The 17,774-nt window shown below is 61.5% G+C and overlaps 2 protein-coding genes across 3 annotated transcripts; both read left to right on the top strand.

Moving 5' to 3' along the window:
- The first annotated feature begins 113 nt into the window (after positions 1-113).
- ABHD16A (abhydrolase domain containing 16A, phospholipase) lies at positions 114-11,653 on the top strand. The gene is made up of 20 exons (XM_054047954.1): positions 114-267; positions 1,810-1,866; positions 2,387-2,453; positions 2,960-3,046; positions 3,373-3,458; positions 3,928-4,001; positions 4,147-4,251; positions 5,004-5,118; positions 5,300-5,401; positions 6,307-6,370; positions 7,052-7,101; positions 7,262-7,385; positions 7,583-7,687; positions 9,065-9,128; positions 9,719-9,775; positions 10,019-10,081; positions 10,172-10,248; positions 10,357-10,455; positions 10,706-10,752; positions 11,373-11,653. Exons 1-20 carry the CDS (start codon positions 145-147, stop codon positions 11,454-11,456), a joined length of 1,650 nt encoding a protein of 549 aa, XP_053903929.1. The 5' UTR covers positions 114-144; the 3' UTR covers positions 11,457-11,653.
- Positions 11,654-12,722: 1,069 nt separating this feature from the next.
- On the top strand, positions 12,723-15,118 carry LOC128848205 (uncharacterized). Of its 2 annotated transcripts, XM_054048022.1 has the most exons (6): positions 12,723-12,785; positions 12,988-13,305; positions 13,424-13,711; positions 13,795-13,906; positions 14,140-14,177; positions 14,828-14,895. In XM_054048022.1, exons 1-5 carry the CDS (start codon positions 12,731-12,733, stop codon positions 14,162-14,164), a joined length of 798 nt encoding a protein of 265 aa, XP_053903997.1. In that variant the 5' UTR covers positions 12,723-12,730; the 3' UTR covers positions 14,165-14,177; positions 14,828-14,895. The 2 variants fall into 2 exon arrangements, with proteins under 2 accessions (XP_053903997.1, XP_053903996.1); XM_054048021.1 differs by lacking the exon at positions 14,140-14,177 and having other exon boundaries at positions 14,828-15,118.
- Positions 15,119-17,774: the final 2,656 nt, after the last annotated feature.

Genomic DNA, 17,774 nt, shown 5'->3' with positions numbered 1-17,774 from the left:
TTAAGATCCGTCTCCCAGAGGGAAGCGTTCTGAAATCCCCTGGTTAAGTCTGTCCGCCGCGGGCTCCTGTAGAGAACCCGGAAGTGGAGTTAATCCCCCCCGCCCCCCTCGTCCACCCGGCCCCCGGCTTTGGTCCGGGCCAAGATGGCGAAGCTGCTGAGCTGTGTGCTGGGGCCGCGGCTCTACCGGGTCTATCGGGACCGGGGGCCGGCCAGGCCCTCCCGAGACGGGGATGAGGCAGCCGAGGGGGCCCAGGATGGTTCTTGGGTGAGTCCGCCTCCTCTCCCCGCGGGAGACAATGGTATCGCCCGGGCTCCCGTTATCTCTATGGGGGCTTGGGAAAGACCATGGCGGGGAAAGGGGGCAGCTCCCCATTGTCCATCATGGAATGTTCTGAGCCCCAGGATCTTGATATCCCTCTGGGCGATACCATAATGGAACATGAGGGGGGGTTGGTCTTCTGGGCTGCTCCCCGTTATCCAGCATGGTATCCCCAGGGGATTGGTACCCCTCCCTTGGGAGAGACCATTGTAGCACAAGGAGCGGGGTAAGCTGAACCCCTTTCCTTTCCATTCTGCAATATGGTATTGACAGGCACCCCCTTTTGGGGGAGACCATTGTAGGAAATTGGGGGTCACAAAGAGTTGGACCTCCCCCCCCCATTATCCAATGGTATCGTCCAAACCCCGTGGCTATTGATACTCCCTTGGAAAAACCATTGTAGGACATAGGGGGGGTGCCACTCTCTTTCACTTGATATGGTAGCTGCTAGCCTTTGAGGTAATGATGTTGTCACCCACTCAGGAGAGACCACTCACTAGGAAGATGTATGTACATGGCCTCTCCTAGGCTCTAGTGTATTGATATCCCAACAGGTCAGTCCACTGTGTATGGTACTTGAAGAAATCCAGTTCCCCCCATTATCCGGCATGGTATCTTCCAGGCCTTAGGGTGTTAATATCCACCTGGGACAGACTATTATAGGAAATGGGGGGAGGAGAGTACCAAGGGGGCATCTTACCCCTTTCCGCTATCTGATATCTCCCAGCCCCCCAAACATAAATATCCCCCTTACCTTGACTCCCATTCTCACCCTGTTGCCATGACACCATCCCCCAGCATTTGGCGTGACTCCTGTGTGTGGCCTTGCTCAAAATGGCCACCATGATGCCATCCCCAGAGGTGCCAGGTTGGCGTGACTCCCATGTGATGTAAAAAAAATGGCTGCCATGGCCCCATCCCTGAGGCCCAAGTTGGCCTGACTGCAAAACGCTGTCACCAAAATGGCTGCTGTGTGTCCACCGCAGAGGCACGAGGTTGTCCCAGTTCCAGCATGGCGTCACCAAAATGGCTGACACACCCCCACCGTGCCAGGTTGGCGTTACTCCAAAATGGCTACTGCTGCTGCTTCCCCCTCCCTGAGCCGCCATGTTGGCGTGTCTCCAGTATGGCCGCCGCCTTGTCGCTCAGGAGGCATTGGGTTGGCATGACCCTCCCCCCCATGTGACCTCACCAAAATGGTCACCATGTCCTTCGATGGGTGGTCCAAGTTGGTGTGGTGTTGCTGCCTCTCTCGCCCCCATGGGTCCCACATTGACTGATTCCAGCCCTGTGGTACATGCCCCCTCTCCCAACCCGTAACACCCTGTTGGCTCCTTGGTGGCAGGATGGGGATCTGTCTGGGTTTTCCCCCATCTAACTTGGAGGCTTAACTCCCAGTTTCCCCCATGCCCTCCCGGTCACCCGAACACCCAGGGGCTCAAAGGGATCCCCAGGGTGCTCAAAATGACGTGGGGTCTCTCCCACCAGGAGTCGTACTACCAGCCGCGGACGCTGGAGAAACATGCTGACAGCATCCTGGCCTTGGTGAGTCCCCCTGCGCCTTCAGGGCTGGGCCATTCAGTGGAACCCAGGCGTCCTGGCTCCCAGCCCCCGCGGTAACAACTAGACCCCACTCCCTGCACCCTCCACCCTCCGGGTCCCTCTCACTCCTCCATAACCTGCCCCAGAGGGAAGCAATGACTCACTTCATGCAGCGAAAACATGTTTGTCTCTAATCCCGTCCCACGGGTCCTGGCTGGGTTAGATACTCCAGCACTGCGGCAGCCTGCAGTCCCTGCCCTGAGGTGAGCCCCAACCCGCTCCCTGCAACAACTGGGATAGAACCCAGGAGTCCTGGCTCCCAGCCCTGCCCCCCCGCTCTAACCATTACACCCCACACCCCTGCTGGAGCTGGGATAGAGCCCAGGAGTTCTGGCTCACAGCCCCCCTGCTTTAACCACTACACCCCACATCCCTGCTGGAGCTGGGGATAGAACCCAGGTATCCTGGGGGTGGGTTTTGTTGGCTGTATCATCCTACTGACCCTCTCTTCTGTTCCTCGCAGGCGTCAGTGCTCTGGTCTATTTCCTATTACACTTCCCCCCTGGCTATGTTCTACTTGTACCGAAAAGGTAGGGGGTGCTGTGCTGCCAGGTGTGGGGCTGGGGGGTCAGCCACGGGCACTCTCCCCGGCTGTCAGGGCTGGCCCCAGGGCAGTGCTAGGGGGTGCTGTGCTGCTGGGAACCAGGCTGGGGGTTTCAGCCGGGGGCGCTCTCCTCTGGCCCTTGCTCAATTCCCAATTGTGCCTGCCTTAAACATCCCACCCTGCAGTTATCTTCATAGCTGTGATTTCCCCTTCACTTCCTGTCCCAAAATGGAGAGATGTCATTGGGCTACTGCCAGATCCCGCCCCATAGCTGGCTGCATCTCACGCCAAGTGAGCCATCTCAGTGCAGCGTTACATGCGGCTGTTCCCCAGCTGCCCCACCCCAGAGGTGGTTGCATCTCAGTGCTGGGCAAGCCGTCCCTGTGCAGTGTTATGTGCAGTCATTCCCCAGCTGCATCACTCCAGGCTGATTTCCTCCCTGGGGGCCCAGCTTAGGTGCCCACTGAACCCTGGCTCTCAACCCCCCCGCAGGATACCTGACCCTGTCGAAGGTGGTTCCTTTCTCGCACTACGCTGGGACCATGCTGCTCCTTTTGGCCGGGGTCGCCTGCCTGAGAGGTGAGGAGTGGGGGCTGGTGGTTAGAGTGGGGGGGAGGGGGCTGGGAGCCAGGACTCCTGGGTTCTCTCCCTAGCTCTGGGAGGGGAGTGGGGTCTAGTGGGTTAGAGCAGGTGGGGGCTGTAGCCTGGACTCCTGGGTTCTCTCCCTGGCTCTGGGAGGGGAGTGGGGTCTAGTGGGTTAGAGCAGGTGGGGGCTGTAGCCTGGACTCCTGGGTTCTCTCCCTGGCTCTGGGAGGGGAGTGGGGGCTAGTGGTTAGATCGGGGGGGTCTGGGAGCCAGGATTCCTGGATATGCCGGACATCTCTAATTCCGTGTCTCTGTCGCAGGCATCGGGCGCTGGACCAACCCCCAGTACATCCAGTTCATCACCATCCTGGAAGATAGCCACCGCCTCGGCACCCCAGAAATCAAGGTGAAGGGGGTGGGGGGGGGACCCCGACCTCTCCCTACGACCGGGGGAAAACAATGCAACCCTCCCCCCAATGTCTCCCATGATGCTCAGGGGCCAGCCCTGCCTATATCTCCCACGATGCCTTGCTGCCCCTTCCCCCGGTGCCGTTTCCCATCTCCCATGGTGCCTGTGGCTTCCCTCGGTGCCAGCCCGTTTCCCAGGATGCTGGTGGCCCGGCCCCTCAGCATTGTGCCTCCAATGGTGCTCGGTTCCCCTCCCTTGCCACACTGGGGTTGAGCGCACCTGCCGGAGCAGCCCCCGGCCAGCAGGGGGTGCCGACATGCTGCTCACTCTGCCATGGGGGTGGGGGGCTGGAATGACCCATTCTAGCCGGAGGGGAAGAGGAAGGGGAGGCTCCACACACCCCTCCGTCGCTCTCTCTAGGTTCGTCTCACCCGCCTTCCTTTCTCTCTCTCTCTCCCTGCTGCAGAAGAAACTCGCCAGCTACAACTTCGACTTCAGGAGCTGGCCCGTGGACTTCCGCTGGGACGAGGTCACTAGCCGGTGCGTGCAGAGAGAGAGCCCAGGAGTCCTGGCTCCCATCCTCCCCGCTCTAACCACTATCCCCCACTCCCCTCCCAGAGCCGGGGAGAGAACCCAGGCGTCCTGGTTTCCAGCCCCCGCTGTAAGCCCCTTGTTTGCCCTGCAGGTCGGACTCCCGGGGCGTCTCGCTGATGCAGCCGGAGCCCAAACATCGGAGCGCAGCCAACGGCTTCCTCCATGCCATCAAGAAGCTGCCCTGCCAGATCGCCAGGTAAGCTCTGCCCCCGGCACTCAGGGGAGGGGCTTAGCTGGATTCTGGGTTCCCATTGGCTGGAAGGAGGAGTGCAGAATGCTTGGAGGGGTTCCTAGAATCCGGGGAGACCCAAGGCATTATGGGAGTCATGGTGTCAGCACCAGGGCATCATGGGAGATGTGGGAGGGCAGAGAGGACTCCTTGGTGCTGATTGGCCAGACGGGGTGGGAGGAACTGGAACATTTAGGAGCATGTCCTGGATGCTGATTGGTCAGCCAGTGAAGGGGGAGGTGGCTTTGGAATGTTGATGGAGGGGTCCTGTCTGCTGATTGGCCACAGGGATAGGAGGGCACGGGGGGGGGGGGGGGGAGTTTCTGGAGTGCTGAGAGGGAAGGATGCTGATTGGCTGAGGGCTGGTGAGTGGGGCTTGGAATGCTGAGAGGGGATCCTGGCTACTGATTGGTTAGGGGTGCAACTCGGCAGCTTCTGGCTGGGGGAGGGGGTGGAATCCTGCCTTCTGATTGGCTGGAGTGCCCCCTTGCTGCCTATTGGCTGAGGGTAAGTGGGACATGGGACCTGTGGATCCCAGATGCTGATTGGCTGGGGAGGGACAATCATGTGATTTTCATCCCTGACCATAAATGGATCTCCTGGATGGTTGGGGGCAGATCTCGTGGATGTGGGGGGAAGGGAGGCAGGGTGATTCTCTTCCGAGGGAGGGGCAGGGGAACAGCGCCGTCCCCACCTACCGCCTCCCTCTGCCCCCCCAGCTACATTGTGGCGCACACGTTCGGGCGCAGGATGCTGTATCCCGGCTCCGTCTACCTGCTGCAGAAAGCCGTCATGCCCATGCTGCTGCAGGGCCAGGCCCGCCTGGTGGAGGAGGTGAGTCCAGGAGGCACAGGATGCGGCTGGGGAGAGAACCCAGGAGTCCTGGCTCCCAGCCCCCCCCGCCCCCCCCCCACTCTAACCCACTAGGCCCCACTCCCTTCCCCAAGCTGGGGAGAGAACCCGGGAGTCCTGGGTTTCCTGTTTAACCCTGCAATCTTTTCCCCTGGTGGCCCAGTACAATGGGAAACGAGCCAAGCTGTTAGCCTGCGACGGCAACGAGATTGACACGATGTTCGTGGACCGTCGGGAAAGCTCCGAGCCCCACGGCAAGAAACTGGTGAGCGTTTCTCCACTCGGCGGCGGGGGCTCGGTCCAGCCGGGACGTGAGTCGTGCTTACGGGGTGGGGGTCTGGATCCGGAAAACAGGGACTCTGGGGGACAAATCCACGGCCCGGGCACTCCCCATGACGAAGGGGCGAACCCCGTCCTGGTAGCGGGGCGGATCGAGCGGGAGGTGGCGCAGCGCCGGGCAGACGGCTGGTGGTATAAAGTGCCAATAATTCATAGCGAAAGAGCCGATCACAGGGCAATCGGGGCCCCGTGGGCTGGAGGCAGCGCCAGCCGCTTGGCGCCGGCCAGTGGGGATTGGGGGGCTCCCACTTGGCACTGGCCAGGGGCGTTTGGGGGCCTCTCCCTCAGTGTAACGGTTTCCAGCTCTGTTCCCAGCCCTGCCTCCTCGGTGCGTAAGGACACAATGCCCAGCTGGGGTCCAAATTTGACCAGGCTGAACCACCTCACCCACCCCAAGGGAGGGGCCCGGCTTCCTGCTGCGCTCATAATGCCCCCTCCTGCCAACCAGGAGGGTGGGGGAACAACTTGAAAACAGTCCCCTGGCCAAGGACAGGACTCCCTGCGCTGGCCTGAAATGGAACTGAAGCCACGGAGTATTTTAATACATAGGGGCAACTTCCTCCCCACCAAAATGCATCTGACTCTGGGGCGGAGCAGCTGGAGAACAACCACATGGCGACGCTGCTCGGGGATGGCTTACCCGGCGCTGAGATGCAGCCACCTCTGTGGCGGAGCGGCTGGGGAACAGCCGCATGGCGACGCTGCAGCAACTTACGATGGGTTGGGGGGGGAGATCCTGTATCTGATTTTAGGGAGGCCGAATGGATGTGCCCGAGTTGGGGTTCAGCCGGGACCCTCATTGTCCCCTCTGTGTCCCCCACCCACCCCCAGGTGATCTGCTGCGAAGGCAACGCTGGATTCTATGAGGTCGGCTGCCTGCCCACCCCCCTGGATGGTACGATCCAGCATCACTGGGGATGTTTCCCCCCCCCTTCCACTTGGGTAGGATCCGATCCCTTTGGCAGGACTGGGGCACAGCTCTGCTTGGACCAGTCAACTTCTATGCATCGGGGGGAGGCACTGCTTTTGGACCAAGCTACCTGCTCTGGATGGGGGTGGAGGCTGGGGTGGGGGGGTGTCTCCCTTTGGATTAGTCCATTCCCGTGCTTTGGGACAGAGGGTTGGCTTTTGGACCCATCCATTTTTTTGTGTGTGGGGCAACAGGTTAGGGCAGCCCATTTGGGCCAATCCACTTTTCCTTGGGATGGTCCTGGTTGGACTAACCCATATCGCTGTGCAGGATGGGGGTGCAGGAATCAGGTAACCTTTCTTTGGCCCAATCCATTTCTCTGCATGGGATAGGGGTTCATTGGGAAGGATCCATTTCTATTTGGGGAGGGGGTTGGGGCTGCCACCCTTCTGTCTGCCCTAGGGCACTCCAGTTTGGGGGGCACAGGTTGTCCTAAACTGCAGGATACCAGGGGGTGAGTTGTGCCCCCCCCATACTCAGCAGTGGAACTGCCCATCAGCTCCCCACACTTTGTTGCAACCGATGATCTCTCTGGCATCCGCCCAGTGGGTTCTGTCCATGCTGCGCTTGGCCCCACGTTAACCCCTCCCTGCTTCTCCCTCCCAGCCGGCTACTCGGTGCTCGGATGGAACCACCCCGGCTTCGCTGGCAGCACGGTGAGTCTGGGGGTCCCCAGGGGTGGGACAGAACCCAGGAGTCCTGGCTCCCGCCCCCCCCTCCCTCCCCCCGCTCTAACCACCTGACCCCACTCCCCTCCCAGAGCTGGGGAGAGAACCCAGGAGTCCGGTCTCCCAACCCCCCCGCTCTCCCCCGCAGGGCGTCCCCCTGCCGCAGAACGAGGCCAACGCCATGGACGTGGTGATGCAATACGCCATCCACCGCCTGGGCTTCCCGCCCGAGGACATTGTGCTGTACGCCTGGTCCATCGGGGGCTTCACAGGTACCGGGGGGGCCGGGGAGGGGGGGGAGGAACCATGGGGCTGGGTTGGGGAGGGAGGGACCATATACGAGGGGAGAGTCAGAAGTGGGGACAGATCCAAGCCTGCCCCAGGCGGGTGTCTGTGTTTGAGCGTATGGGGGGGGGGGGGGGGGCTGATCTAGCCCCCACCCACCCTGCTGACATCCTCTCTCCTGCAGCCACGTGGGCGGCGATGTCGTACCCGGACATCAGCGCCCTGGTGCTGGATGCCTCCTTCGACGACCTGGTACCCCTGGCGCTCAAGGTCATGCCAGAGAGCTGCAGTAAGTGACCCCCCCCCTTCTGCCCACATGGTTCAGCCCTTCCCCCTCCTCACACCGCCCACGTGGTTTGGCCCCTTGCCTCAAACACATGGACTAGTCTGAGAATCCAGCGGCCTTTCCGATCCCCCAGCAGGTCATATGACCCCACTCAGCCACTCAGAATTCCCCTCTGAGCCGTGACATTCGGGAGTGTCCCATGTGTGGCGGCGGTAGGGGTGGGCAAACCCAATTGGCTGCGGAAACGGAGGAAGCTTTCATTATCAGGTGGCAGGCGGGGGTTAGCTTCCTCTCCCTGAGAGGTTCCATTAGCCATTTGTGCGGGGGATTAATTTCCTCCCCTTGTGGAAAATGGGTCAGTCCTCTGTTAATACAACCGTCCCTGTTGCAACCAGTGTTCTGTCCTGCACCTGCAGCGAGACATTGACCGGGCTGGGTTGCCAGAGATCAGCTCCCAGCCTCTGGCTGCATCTATCGCTCGTTAGTGCCGAGCCGCTTTTAACCTAACGATCGTTGTTTACGGTCTAGAAGCAACCTACAGTCACTGTTGCAACTGATGTTCTGTATCGCACCTGCCTGGTGGCACGATGTGGGGCTAGATTGCTCTGATCTCTCCAGCAGGTAGGGTGGCCTAGTGGATAGAGCGTTGTACTCTGGGACCTGGGGTTTCTTTCCGGCTCTCGCTGGCCTGCTGGGTGATGTCACCATTCTGTGACTCTGTTTCCCTATCTGTAAAATGGAGCTGATGGGACTGGCCTCCTTCATAAAGCTCTTTGATATCCTGGAAATGCGCTGTGTGAGACCTCCTGGTCTGTATCGCCCTGCCGCAAGTTAGCTAGCGCTTGTACCGTATCGCCGTTGCAACCGATGTTCTATATGGCACCTGTCTGGAGGCAGATCGGTGCCAGTCAGCTGGATCGATTTGATCTCTTACTCTTCGGAACGCTGTCGCAGCTCACGTTCGGTGCCCCACCGCAGCTGTTTAGGTCCCTCTGAGCTCTCTTCACACCTTGGAAACTGAGGCAGAAGGGACCATGGTGGTCATCTGGTCTGGCCTCCTGCGTAACCCGGCCTGGAGAACGCTGCTGAATTAATTCCTGGTTGAAGTTTTAGGGGGAAATGTTCTTGGCTGAATCTAGCTAAAAAATTAAAATTAAAAAATTAAACACTGTTGCAACTAATGTTCTACGTGGCACCTATCTGGAAGCGGAGTCTGGCCATAGCTGGGTAGATAGCTTCAATCCTGCTCGTTCCTTGGAAACCTATTTATTAAGCATGGTGTTGACGAAACCCCCCTGGGTGTTTCTGTGGCTAGGTCATACTTGACTCTCCACGATTTTGTTTTTGAGTTCTAATTCCTCTGAAACCTGCATGTCCTAGGAGGGCTGGTCACCAGGACGGTGAGGCAATACCTGAACTTGAACAACGGCGAGCAGCTTTGCAGGTAAAAAGGGAAACTGAGGCGCGGACGGCTGGGGGAAGTTGAGACCTGACGAATGTCGGGTTCGCAGGGTGGCGCTCTGCAGGCGTTCGGCTCAGAAAAACCCAGCCCTGGACAACAGGGTGTGGTTGTGAACCTCCATCTGAAGCCAAATCTCTGGACCCAGCCCTGCTCATCTCCGGGCCTTACTGATAACCTGTGGAACTGCCTGCCACATTATTTCATGCATATTCGTGGCTAAATCCTTTCTTCCCCAATCCCTCCAAACTCTTGTCCTCGTATCCTGTGGCAGCTGGCTCCATAGCCCAATAATGAAGTCTAAGTCTCTCCCTCTATCCTGGCCTCTGGTATCAAGTGGCAGGTTGATCAGGACAATATCATGGGGTGGGGAGTTCCGCAGGTTAACAGTATCCCTTCTTGAACCTATCCACAATCTTGGCCCTCAGGATTAAGCCTCGGGACTACTTGCCACTGGTGAAATATCTCATCTTGGACGGGTGGAGGACGGGGGGATGTTAATTCACTATCTCACCCACCCCACCCAGTCATGTGGCCTCGCTTAGCGGTTTATTTCTATTTCTTTGTTTCCCAAGATACCAGGGGCCAGTGTTGCTGGTCAGAAGAACGAAGGATGAAATTATCACCACCACGTGAGTAAAAGTCGGGGAGGGATGTGGGGGTCTAGTGGTTAGAGCGGGAGGAGACGGAGGCGGGAGCCAGGACTCCTGGGTTCCATCCCCGGCACAGGGAGGGAAGTGGGGTCTAGTGGGTTTGGGGGAGTGGATTCTGCAGTTCTAGTGTGCCATATAAAGAATTCAGAGAACCATCAAACTCATGTCAGTGAAGAGTCTGGAAAATACCCTTAACTCTGCCCCCCTTTTGGTGTGCCTTAGGGTCCCAGAAGATATCATGTCAAACAGGGGGAATGACCTGCTGCTGAAACTCCTCCAGCACCGGTGAGTTGGGGGAGCCCAGGGCTGGGATCGCAGGGGGAGTGAGGGACACCACCGGAGCACTGTGTCTAACCCCCCCTCCCCCCGTTCCAGGTACCCCAAGGTGATGGCCGAGGAGGGGGCGCGAGTCGTTCGGGAATGGCTAGAAGCTTCCAGCGCCGTGGAGGAAGGTAAATGCTCTAACCACCAGCCCCCACTCCCCTCCTAGAGCTGGGGAGAGAACCCAGGCGTCCAGCCCCCTCCCCCCAGCCCTGCTCTAACCGGCCCCCTCCCCGCAGCCTCGGTGTACAGCTCCTACGAGGTGGACGAGGACTGGTGCCTGTCCGTGCTGAGCTCCTACCAGGCCGAGCACGGCGGCCACTTCCCCTGGAGCGTAGGTGAGTGTGGGGCGGCAGCGAGGGCGGCCAATGGGATGCCGGGGCCGCAGCTCGGGCCAATCAGCTCGGAATCAGCGGGAGGATCGCTGGGCTGAGAACCGGCCAGCGCAGGTGCTGGGGATCAGCCAGTGGGGGGGTTTCCACCCAGGGGGTGGCTGGGAGGCGAGGGGGGGGGCGGTTTGGAGGGGAATCAGCCGGGGGCGGGGGGGTTGGTCTCTTCCTGACTTTAGACCTTTCGCCTTCCCCACAGGGGAGGACATGACGCCCGAGGGGCGACGGCAGCTGGCCCTGTTCCTGGTGAGTGGACCCCGATAGCCCCTCCCTCCCAGCAGTGGGGGTGAGCGTGAGGCCAGGAGCCAGGACGCCTCGGTTCTATCCCTGGCTCTGGGAGGGGAGTGGGGGTTAGTGCTTAGAGCGGGGGGGGGCTTGGAGCCAGGATGCCTGGGTTCTCTCCTGGCTCTGGGAAGGGAGTTGGGGGTTAGTGGTTAGAGCAGAGGGGGGGCTTGGAGCCAGGACGCCTGGGTCCTCTCCTGGCTCTGGGAAGGGAGTGGGGGTTAGTGGTTAGAGCAGGGGGGGGGCTCGGAGCCAGAACGCCTGGGTTCTATCCCCGGCTCTGGGAAGGGAGTGGGGGTTAGTGCTTAGAGCGGGGGGGGGGCTTGGAGCCAGGATGCCTGGGTTCTCTCCCGGCTCTGGGAAGGGAGTGGGGGTTAGTGGTTAGAGCAGAGGGGGGGCTTGGAGCCAGGATGCCTGGGTTCTCTCCCGGCTCTGGGAAGGGAGTGGGGGTTAGTGGTTAGAGCAGAGGGGGGGCTTGGAGCCAGGACGCCTCGGTTCTCTCCCCGGCTAGTGGCTACAGCAGGGGCTGGAGCATCCCTCCCTGCCCCCCATCACTGATTCCCTCCCTCTTCTCTGCCCTACAGGCCCGGAAGCACCTGCGGAACTTCGAGGCAACACACTGCACCCCACTGCCCCCCCCAGCCTTCCGTTTGCCCTGGCACTTGTAGCCGGGGAGCCCCCCCCCGTCATGCCCATCGATTGCACTGACACACACACACCCCGTTGGTCTGTTTTATATGGAGCCGGGTGCCCCCCTCCCTGCTGTGTGTGAGCCCCCGCCGCACGCTGTAAATCCGCCCCCAGCCCCAAACCTGGGGGGCCCCCCGAGCTGGAGAAATTAACAGTAAAGAAGGTATTTTTTGTACTTCGAGTCTGTCTGTCTGCGGCGATGCACCCAGCTCTGGGGGGTAGCCCCCCATGCCTGGATCCACAGCCCGGCCGCCAGGGGGCCCTGACACACAGTGGCTCCACTTTCCTCCAGCAGGGGGCAGCCCCTCATTCCCAGGCCTGCCGGGGTGGCGTCTCTGGCGCCCTGGTGTGGGCGGAGACGGGGCGAGGTGGGTGCCTAACGTTCATGCTGGCAGCCACTTCAAAGCGGCCCTGTGGGGGCCTGGGGAACTCCCAGCTACTGGATGTGGGGCCAGATTGTCTCCCAGGTCGGCTGGCCGCAACGTGTCCCATGGGGCCTCTTCTCCCCTATGGGTTCTGAGCCCCCTTCGCCAGGGGTCACCCACCCTCGTTAGCCTGCGGTACTCTCTCTCACACGCCAAGGTCTTAATTAACCTGTAGGCCCCTGAGCGCCAGGCTCTGATCAAACCAGGACGGGGGAGGCTCTCCTGTGACCAGTCGTTAACCTGGGGAACTCGCTGCCACTAGCTGCAGCCTGTAATTAGAACCCTGCCAATGTCTCCTTTCCAATTATAACAAGCTCTGCGCTGGTCTCCTGAGCCAGGTGGGGGCCTCATTCGCCTGGGGAACTTCCTGCCACACAAGGACTAGTTCCCGGGGCAGCTCTCTCACGCTTGATTCACCTGGGGAACTCTCTGCCCCATGATTCCCTGCCCTTCGTCAACAGGGCAGGACCGGCTGGGGCAGTGGGGGGCATTTCAGCCTCTGCGGGGGCAGCTCAGTGAGAGGCCAGCGGTGGCCGTCCAGTTCGCAGGCATGAACAGCAATGGAGCGGCCATCATTAGCTTTCAGAGTGAACGCTGTGTGGCAAAGGGAGCCGGCAGCGGCTGGTTCACACTCCCGGCAGACTGAGGCGCGGCTGGGCTGGGGGAAGTCTGAGCTGCTGTGATAAGGGCCCCGGCCCCTGACTCAGCCCCGGAGTCGCCAACCATGACGGCTCCCCACGTCCGCGCCCTCCACCGCCCCCCCCCCCCCCCGTCGGTTCCTGCCCCGGAGCGAGACGCGGACCCTGGCGGGGAGACGCCCTGAACCGATGGGCTTGGCCGTCTGGGTCCTGCTGACCCTGCTGGCACCTGGCCCGCTGCGGGGTGAGGGGCATTGGCAAGGCTGGGGGGGGGGCGGGGAGTGAGGGCCACCGGCAGAACTGGGGGAGCGGGGCTGGGCTGGCAGGGGCTGTGGGGCAGGAGTGAGGGCCACCAGCAGAGTTGGGGGGGGCCAGGGCTGGGCTAGCAGGGGGCTGCGGGTCTGGAGTAAGGGGCACCGCCATCCCTCTTTTTCCCCCCCTCCCAGGTTCCGCCCCGCGGCTGGAGGTGAGGGAGGCCGGGGGTCAGATCCTGCTGCTCTGTGGGGCCCAGGGCCCCCGGCTGCGCTGGGTCTGGTCCCCCCGATACCCCAAATGCGCCAGCGACCCTGGAGACCAGCTCGAAATCGCCCGGCTGCCCCCCGGGCCGGAGCCCCCCCTGGACCAGTTCAGGGGGCGCCTGGATCCCCACCCCTCCAGCCTGGGGGCCCTGCTGCTCCGGGACCTGGTCATGAGCGACTCGGGGACCTTCACGTGCCACGGGGAGTCTGGGGCCGAGCCCCCCATCCAGCTGGAGGTGACAGGAGGTGAGGCCAGACCCCCCAAAACCCCCTGCCAGCACTGGGGTCACCAGGCGCTCCCCAGCCAGGGCCCCACCCTGCTCCCCACAGCGTCCCCTGCTGACCCCCCATCTGCTCCCCCCAGGCTGTCGGAACAACCTCACCGTCTCCTCCAACCAGACGTCCCCCTCAGCCCTGACCCTCCACTGCCAGCGCTGCCCCCTGCTGGCTGGCTCGGCCCAGTTCCGCTGGTTCCTCAACTCCCAGCCCCTGGGCAACCGGGGCTGGGCTACCAAGAGCCAACTGGGGGCTACCGTGAGGCTGGACCCGTCCCGGCGCGGGGCCTGGGGGCACTGGGAATGTCACCTCCATGGCACCTCCTCTCGGGGCTTTGAGTTCTGCCTGGAGCCCCCCCTCGGGGCAGGAGGCGCAGGTAAGATAGTGCTGCATATCCTGCACCCCCCCACACCTGCCCCACGGTGTCCTCTGCTGGCCCTGACCCTGCCTCTGTTCCAGGCCCCAGCTCTGAGTGTTGGATGTGGGTCACGGCACCAATGGCGGTTCTGGGTCTGATCGGCGCAGGGCTGGGCGCTTGGCATCTGTGGAGGTGGAGACGGATACGGGGCAGGTGAGTTGGGGACCCAGAGTCCGGGGAGCGGCACCCCCAGCAGGGGATGGAGAGGGAAGAGAGAGAGAGGGACCCAGGAGTCCGGGGAGCAGAGCCACAGCCCGGAGTGGAAGAGGGAGAGACCCAGGAGCCTGGGGAGTGGTAGCCCCACAGGGTGGGAGAAGGGACCCAGGAGTCCGGGGATGGGGAGAAACCTGTTTTCATCATGTATCTTTGCCGTTTTCTTCCTTCAGTAACCAACAGAATCAAAACAAATGAGAGAAAGAAACAGGTGAGAGAGAGAAATAAAAACAACCCCCAGCCGCAGGCCTGTTACCCTGGTATCCCACGGTTACCACCACAGGTCAGAGCCATGGGGCCCAGGTATCCCACCGCTCCCACCATAGGTCAGAGCCATGGAGCCCAGGTATCCCACCGCTCCCACCATAGGTCAGAACCATGGGCCCAGCTACCCCGGTATCCCGCCTCCCCAGCTGAGTGCAGAGTGGATCCAAGATCTCCTGCCTGAGTAGCCAGGTCCGTAACCTTCCCAGCCATGTTCAGTCTGTAAAAATCCAGTGGTGGGTAGTTCCACAGGTCAACCGGCTCCTTGGTTACATTTCCGCGCCCCCCCCCCCCCCACTATCCCATCCCTGCTTTCCTCTTGATTTTCTCCTTCTCTCCATCCTGTGCCAAGGAGCCCCTGGGCCCCGTTTATCCCCCTTGGAAGAGTTGCAGCTTGGAGCCAAATCGACCGAAAAACACCTTGGGCCCCAGAGTTGGGAAAGAAAAGTGAGAGAGTGAGGGGCACCAGCAGAGCTGGGGGGAGCCCAGGGCTGGGCGAGCAGGGGCTGCGGGTCGGGAGTGAGGGGCATCAGCAGAGCTGGGGGGCAGGGGGTAGCGGGGGGAATCTCTGTAACTTACTGCCCCTTCTCTCCCTAGGTCCCAGGCATCCTGCTTTATGCTGAAGTCCAGCACCCACTGGTGGCTCGAGCCCCAGCCCCTCCCCCCACACGGCACCACGGTCTATGACACTATTGTCTGACCCCCACCCGCCCCGGCTCCACTTCCCCCTCCTGTCCACCCCCTTCATGAGTTGCATTCACACCCTGGCTCCCATCCCAGGTGATGGGAAATTCAACTGGAAGATGCAAGAAATCTCTGTTAGAATCTTGGGGTGGGGAATTCTGCAGGTTAACGGATTGTGGCATTAAAATCTGCCCTTGAAACCCTCGTGTCTGTGATGTGTCACCTTTGTCCTCAAGACCCCACCCTTTGGGCCTGGCTCTGGGGGGTGGGGTTCAGGCAGACGCAGCTCCACTTCATTTCCTGCCCCAAACGTCTGTGAAGAGCCACCCAGCTCCCCTGCCCCACAGTTAGCTGCATCTCAGCACCGGGCAAGGGATCGCTGTATAACCAGTCCCCCGCCCCAGAGTTAGCTGCATCTCTGCACTGGCCGAGGAATCCCTGTATAACCAGCCCCCTGCGCCCCACCCCAGAGGTGGCTGCATCTCCGCTCCTGGCAAGGGACAGCTGAGAATGAGGAGAATTCACGCTGAGCCACCCGCCTCCATGGGCGGGATTTGAACCTGTGAACCCCAGCTTTGCGCCTTGCTGATTGTTATCCTGCGGCTGCAGCACCAGGACCAACCACTAGGTGGGGAAAAAACTAAGCAAGTGGGTAAAGCCAGGAGCTAATCGGGTGTTGGGGGCTGGGACCCAGGACTCCTGGGTTCTAACCCCAGCTCGGAGAGGGACGTGGGGCCCAGGGGCTTGAGCAGGGGGGATGGGAGCCAGGACACCTGGGTTCTATTTGCAGCAGGGGGCAGCTACTGCCCAGGAGCCCGTGTGATATCCTGTGCTTTGCTAGCAGCAGCTTCCTCTTCGCTGTAACCCTGTGAGCAACGCCCCTGCCCAGAGGCAGACGCACCCTGTGCCCGGAGACCCCTCTCCCTGCCCCACGGCTCCCACCCCTCCCCGGCTCCACCATGCGCCCCCCTCTCCTGCCTCTGGCCCTCGCCCTCCTCACAGCGGTGCCCCCAGGGGCTCAACAAGGTACGGAGCCAACCGGGCCGTGGGGCTGGGAACTCGCACTCGGTGGGTGGGGGCTCGGCCGGAGCAGCGGGGGGCTCAGCGGGGGGTGCTCTCCTCTGGTCCCAGTACGCTCAATAAGGAACCCAACTCCCAGGGTCCCAGGAGAATCCCAGAGCTGGTGAGCCCTTTCCTGTTGCCCTGCAAATCTTCCCCCTGCGGCTCCAGCTGGATGCACCCTTCCCCTTCACTTCCTGTCCCAAACTTGTGTTCAGCTGTTACCCACCCCAGAGGTGGCTGCATCTCCGTGCCAGGCGAGGGGTCCCCGTCACTCTTGTCCCCTTGTAGGCAGGAACCACTCGGCTCTGGAGTTTGCAGGCCCAGAGGTGACGGCAGAAGCCGGCTCGACTGTGAGTCTGTCCTGCAGCCGGCCAAGACTGACCTGGCAGTGGATCCCACGGTACTCACTCTGTGCTGGTGTCAGCGGTGGGATACAGACGATCTACACGGTGACAGTGGCTGGGGCAAGGTACAGCCTGTGGGAGAGATTTAACAGGCGGCTGCGTCTCCTACTGGATCAGGGAACCTGAACCTACATCCTTCAACTGAGAACCCTCCACATGAACGACTCAGGGGCTGTCTTCTGTCCCTGCCCCAGCCCCAGCCAGAACGCCACGCCGATCTCCGTGACCATCACGCCCGGTAACTGCACTGCCGGGGGGCTGGGAACCAGGACAACTGGGTTCTCTCCCTGTCTCGGGGAAGGGACTGAGGGGGTCTAGTGGCTACAGCAGGGGCTGGAGCGTCTCTCCCTGCCCCCCATCACTGATTCCCTCCCTCGTCTCTGCCCCCCAAACCCGGAAGCTCCTGCAGCACTTCAAGGCGACACACTGCACCCCCCCAGCCTTCCGTTTGCCCGGGCACTTGTAGCCGGGTGGCCCCGTCATGCCCATCGATTGCACTGACACCCTCCCCAGCCCCCTCCGTCGGTCTGTTTTATATGGAACCAGGTGCCCCCCTTCCTGCTGTGTGTGAGCCCTCCCGCCCGCCGCACGCTGTAAATCCGCCCCCAGCCCCAAACCTGGGGGGCCCCCCGAGCTGGAGAAATTAACAATAAAGAAGGTATTTTTTGTACTTCGGGTCTGTCTGTCTGCGGTGATGCAGCCAGCTCTGGGGGGGCAGCCCACCATGCCTGGATCCACAGCCCGGCCCCCAGGGGGCCCTGACACACAGTGGCTCCACTTTCCTCCAGCAGGGGGCAGCCCCTCGTTCCCAGGCCTGCCGGGGTGGCGGCTCTGGCGCCCTGGTGTGGGCGGAGACGGGGCGAGGTGGGTGCCTAACGTTCATGCTGGCAGCCGCTTCAAAGCGGCCCTGCGGGGGCCTGGGGAACTCCCAGCTACTGGTTGTGGGGCCAGATTGTCTCCCAGGGCGGCTGGCTGCAACGTGTCCCATGGGGCCTCTTCTCCACTATGGGTTCTGAGCCCCCTTGGCCAGGGGTCACCCACTTCCGCCCCCAGCCCCTTGTTAGCCTGCGGGACTCTCTCCTACACGCCAAGTGTTAATTAACCTGTAGGCCCCTGAGCACCAGGCTCTGATCAAACCAGCACGGGGGGGTCTCTCCTGTGACCGGTCCTTAACCTGGGGAACTCACTGCCACTAGCCGCAGCCTGTAATTAGAACCCCGCCGACGTCTCCTCTCCAAATAAAACGAACTCTGCGCTGGTCTCCTGAGCCAGGCAGGGGCCTTGTTCACCTGGGGAACTCCCTGCCACACTGTGATGTTATGAGTGTCATACGCTTCTCGGCTCTCTATGAGCTGGTACGTGAAAACATTATCTATTATCTGTCCTTATCAGTT

This window comes from Malaclemys terrapin, chromosome 13, assembly GCF_027887155.1.
Source record: "Malaclemys terrapin pileata isolate rMalTer1 chromosome 13, rMalTer1.hap1, whole genome shotgun sequence".
In the NCBI taxonomy this organism is placed as follows: Eukaryota; Metazoa; Chordata; order Testudines; family Emydidae; genus Malaclemys; species Malaclemys terrapin.
This window is presented reverse-complemented; position numbering and strand designations above follow the sequence as displayed.

What these genes read in the sequence shown, in the direction of transcription:
- LOC128848205 (XM_054048021.1), top strand. Translation starts at nt 12,731, where the DNA reads ATGGGCTTGGCCGTCTGGGTCCTGCTGACCCTGCTGGCACCTGGCCCG. An exon ending in CCTCGGGGCAGGAGGCGCAG is followed by an intron (nt 13,712 to 13,794) that starts GTAAGATAGTGC and finishes CCTCTGTTCCAG; the next exon opens with GCCCCAGCTCTGAGTGTTGG. An exon ending in TGGAGACGGATACGGGGCAG is followed by an intron (nt 13,907 to 14,827) that starts GTGAGTTGGGGA and finishes TTCTCTCCCTAG; the next exon opens with GTCCCAGGCATCCTGCTTTA.
- ABHD16A (XM_054047954.1), top strand. Translation starts at nt 145, where the DNA reads ATGGCGAAGCTGCTGAGCTGTGTGCTGGGGCCGCGGCTCTACCGGGTC. An exon ending in CCGGCTTCGCTGGCAGCACG is followed by an intron (nt 7,102 to 7,261) that starts GTGAGTCTGGGG and finishes TCTCCCCCGCAG; the next exon opens with GGCGTCCCCCTGCCGCAGAA. An exon ending in CCACTTCCCCTGGAGCGTAG is followed by an intron (nt 10,456 to 10,705) that starts GTGAGTGTGGGG and finishes CCTTCCCCACAG; the next exon opens with GGGAGGACATGACGCCCGAG.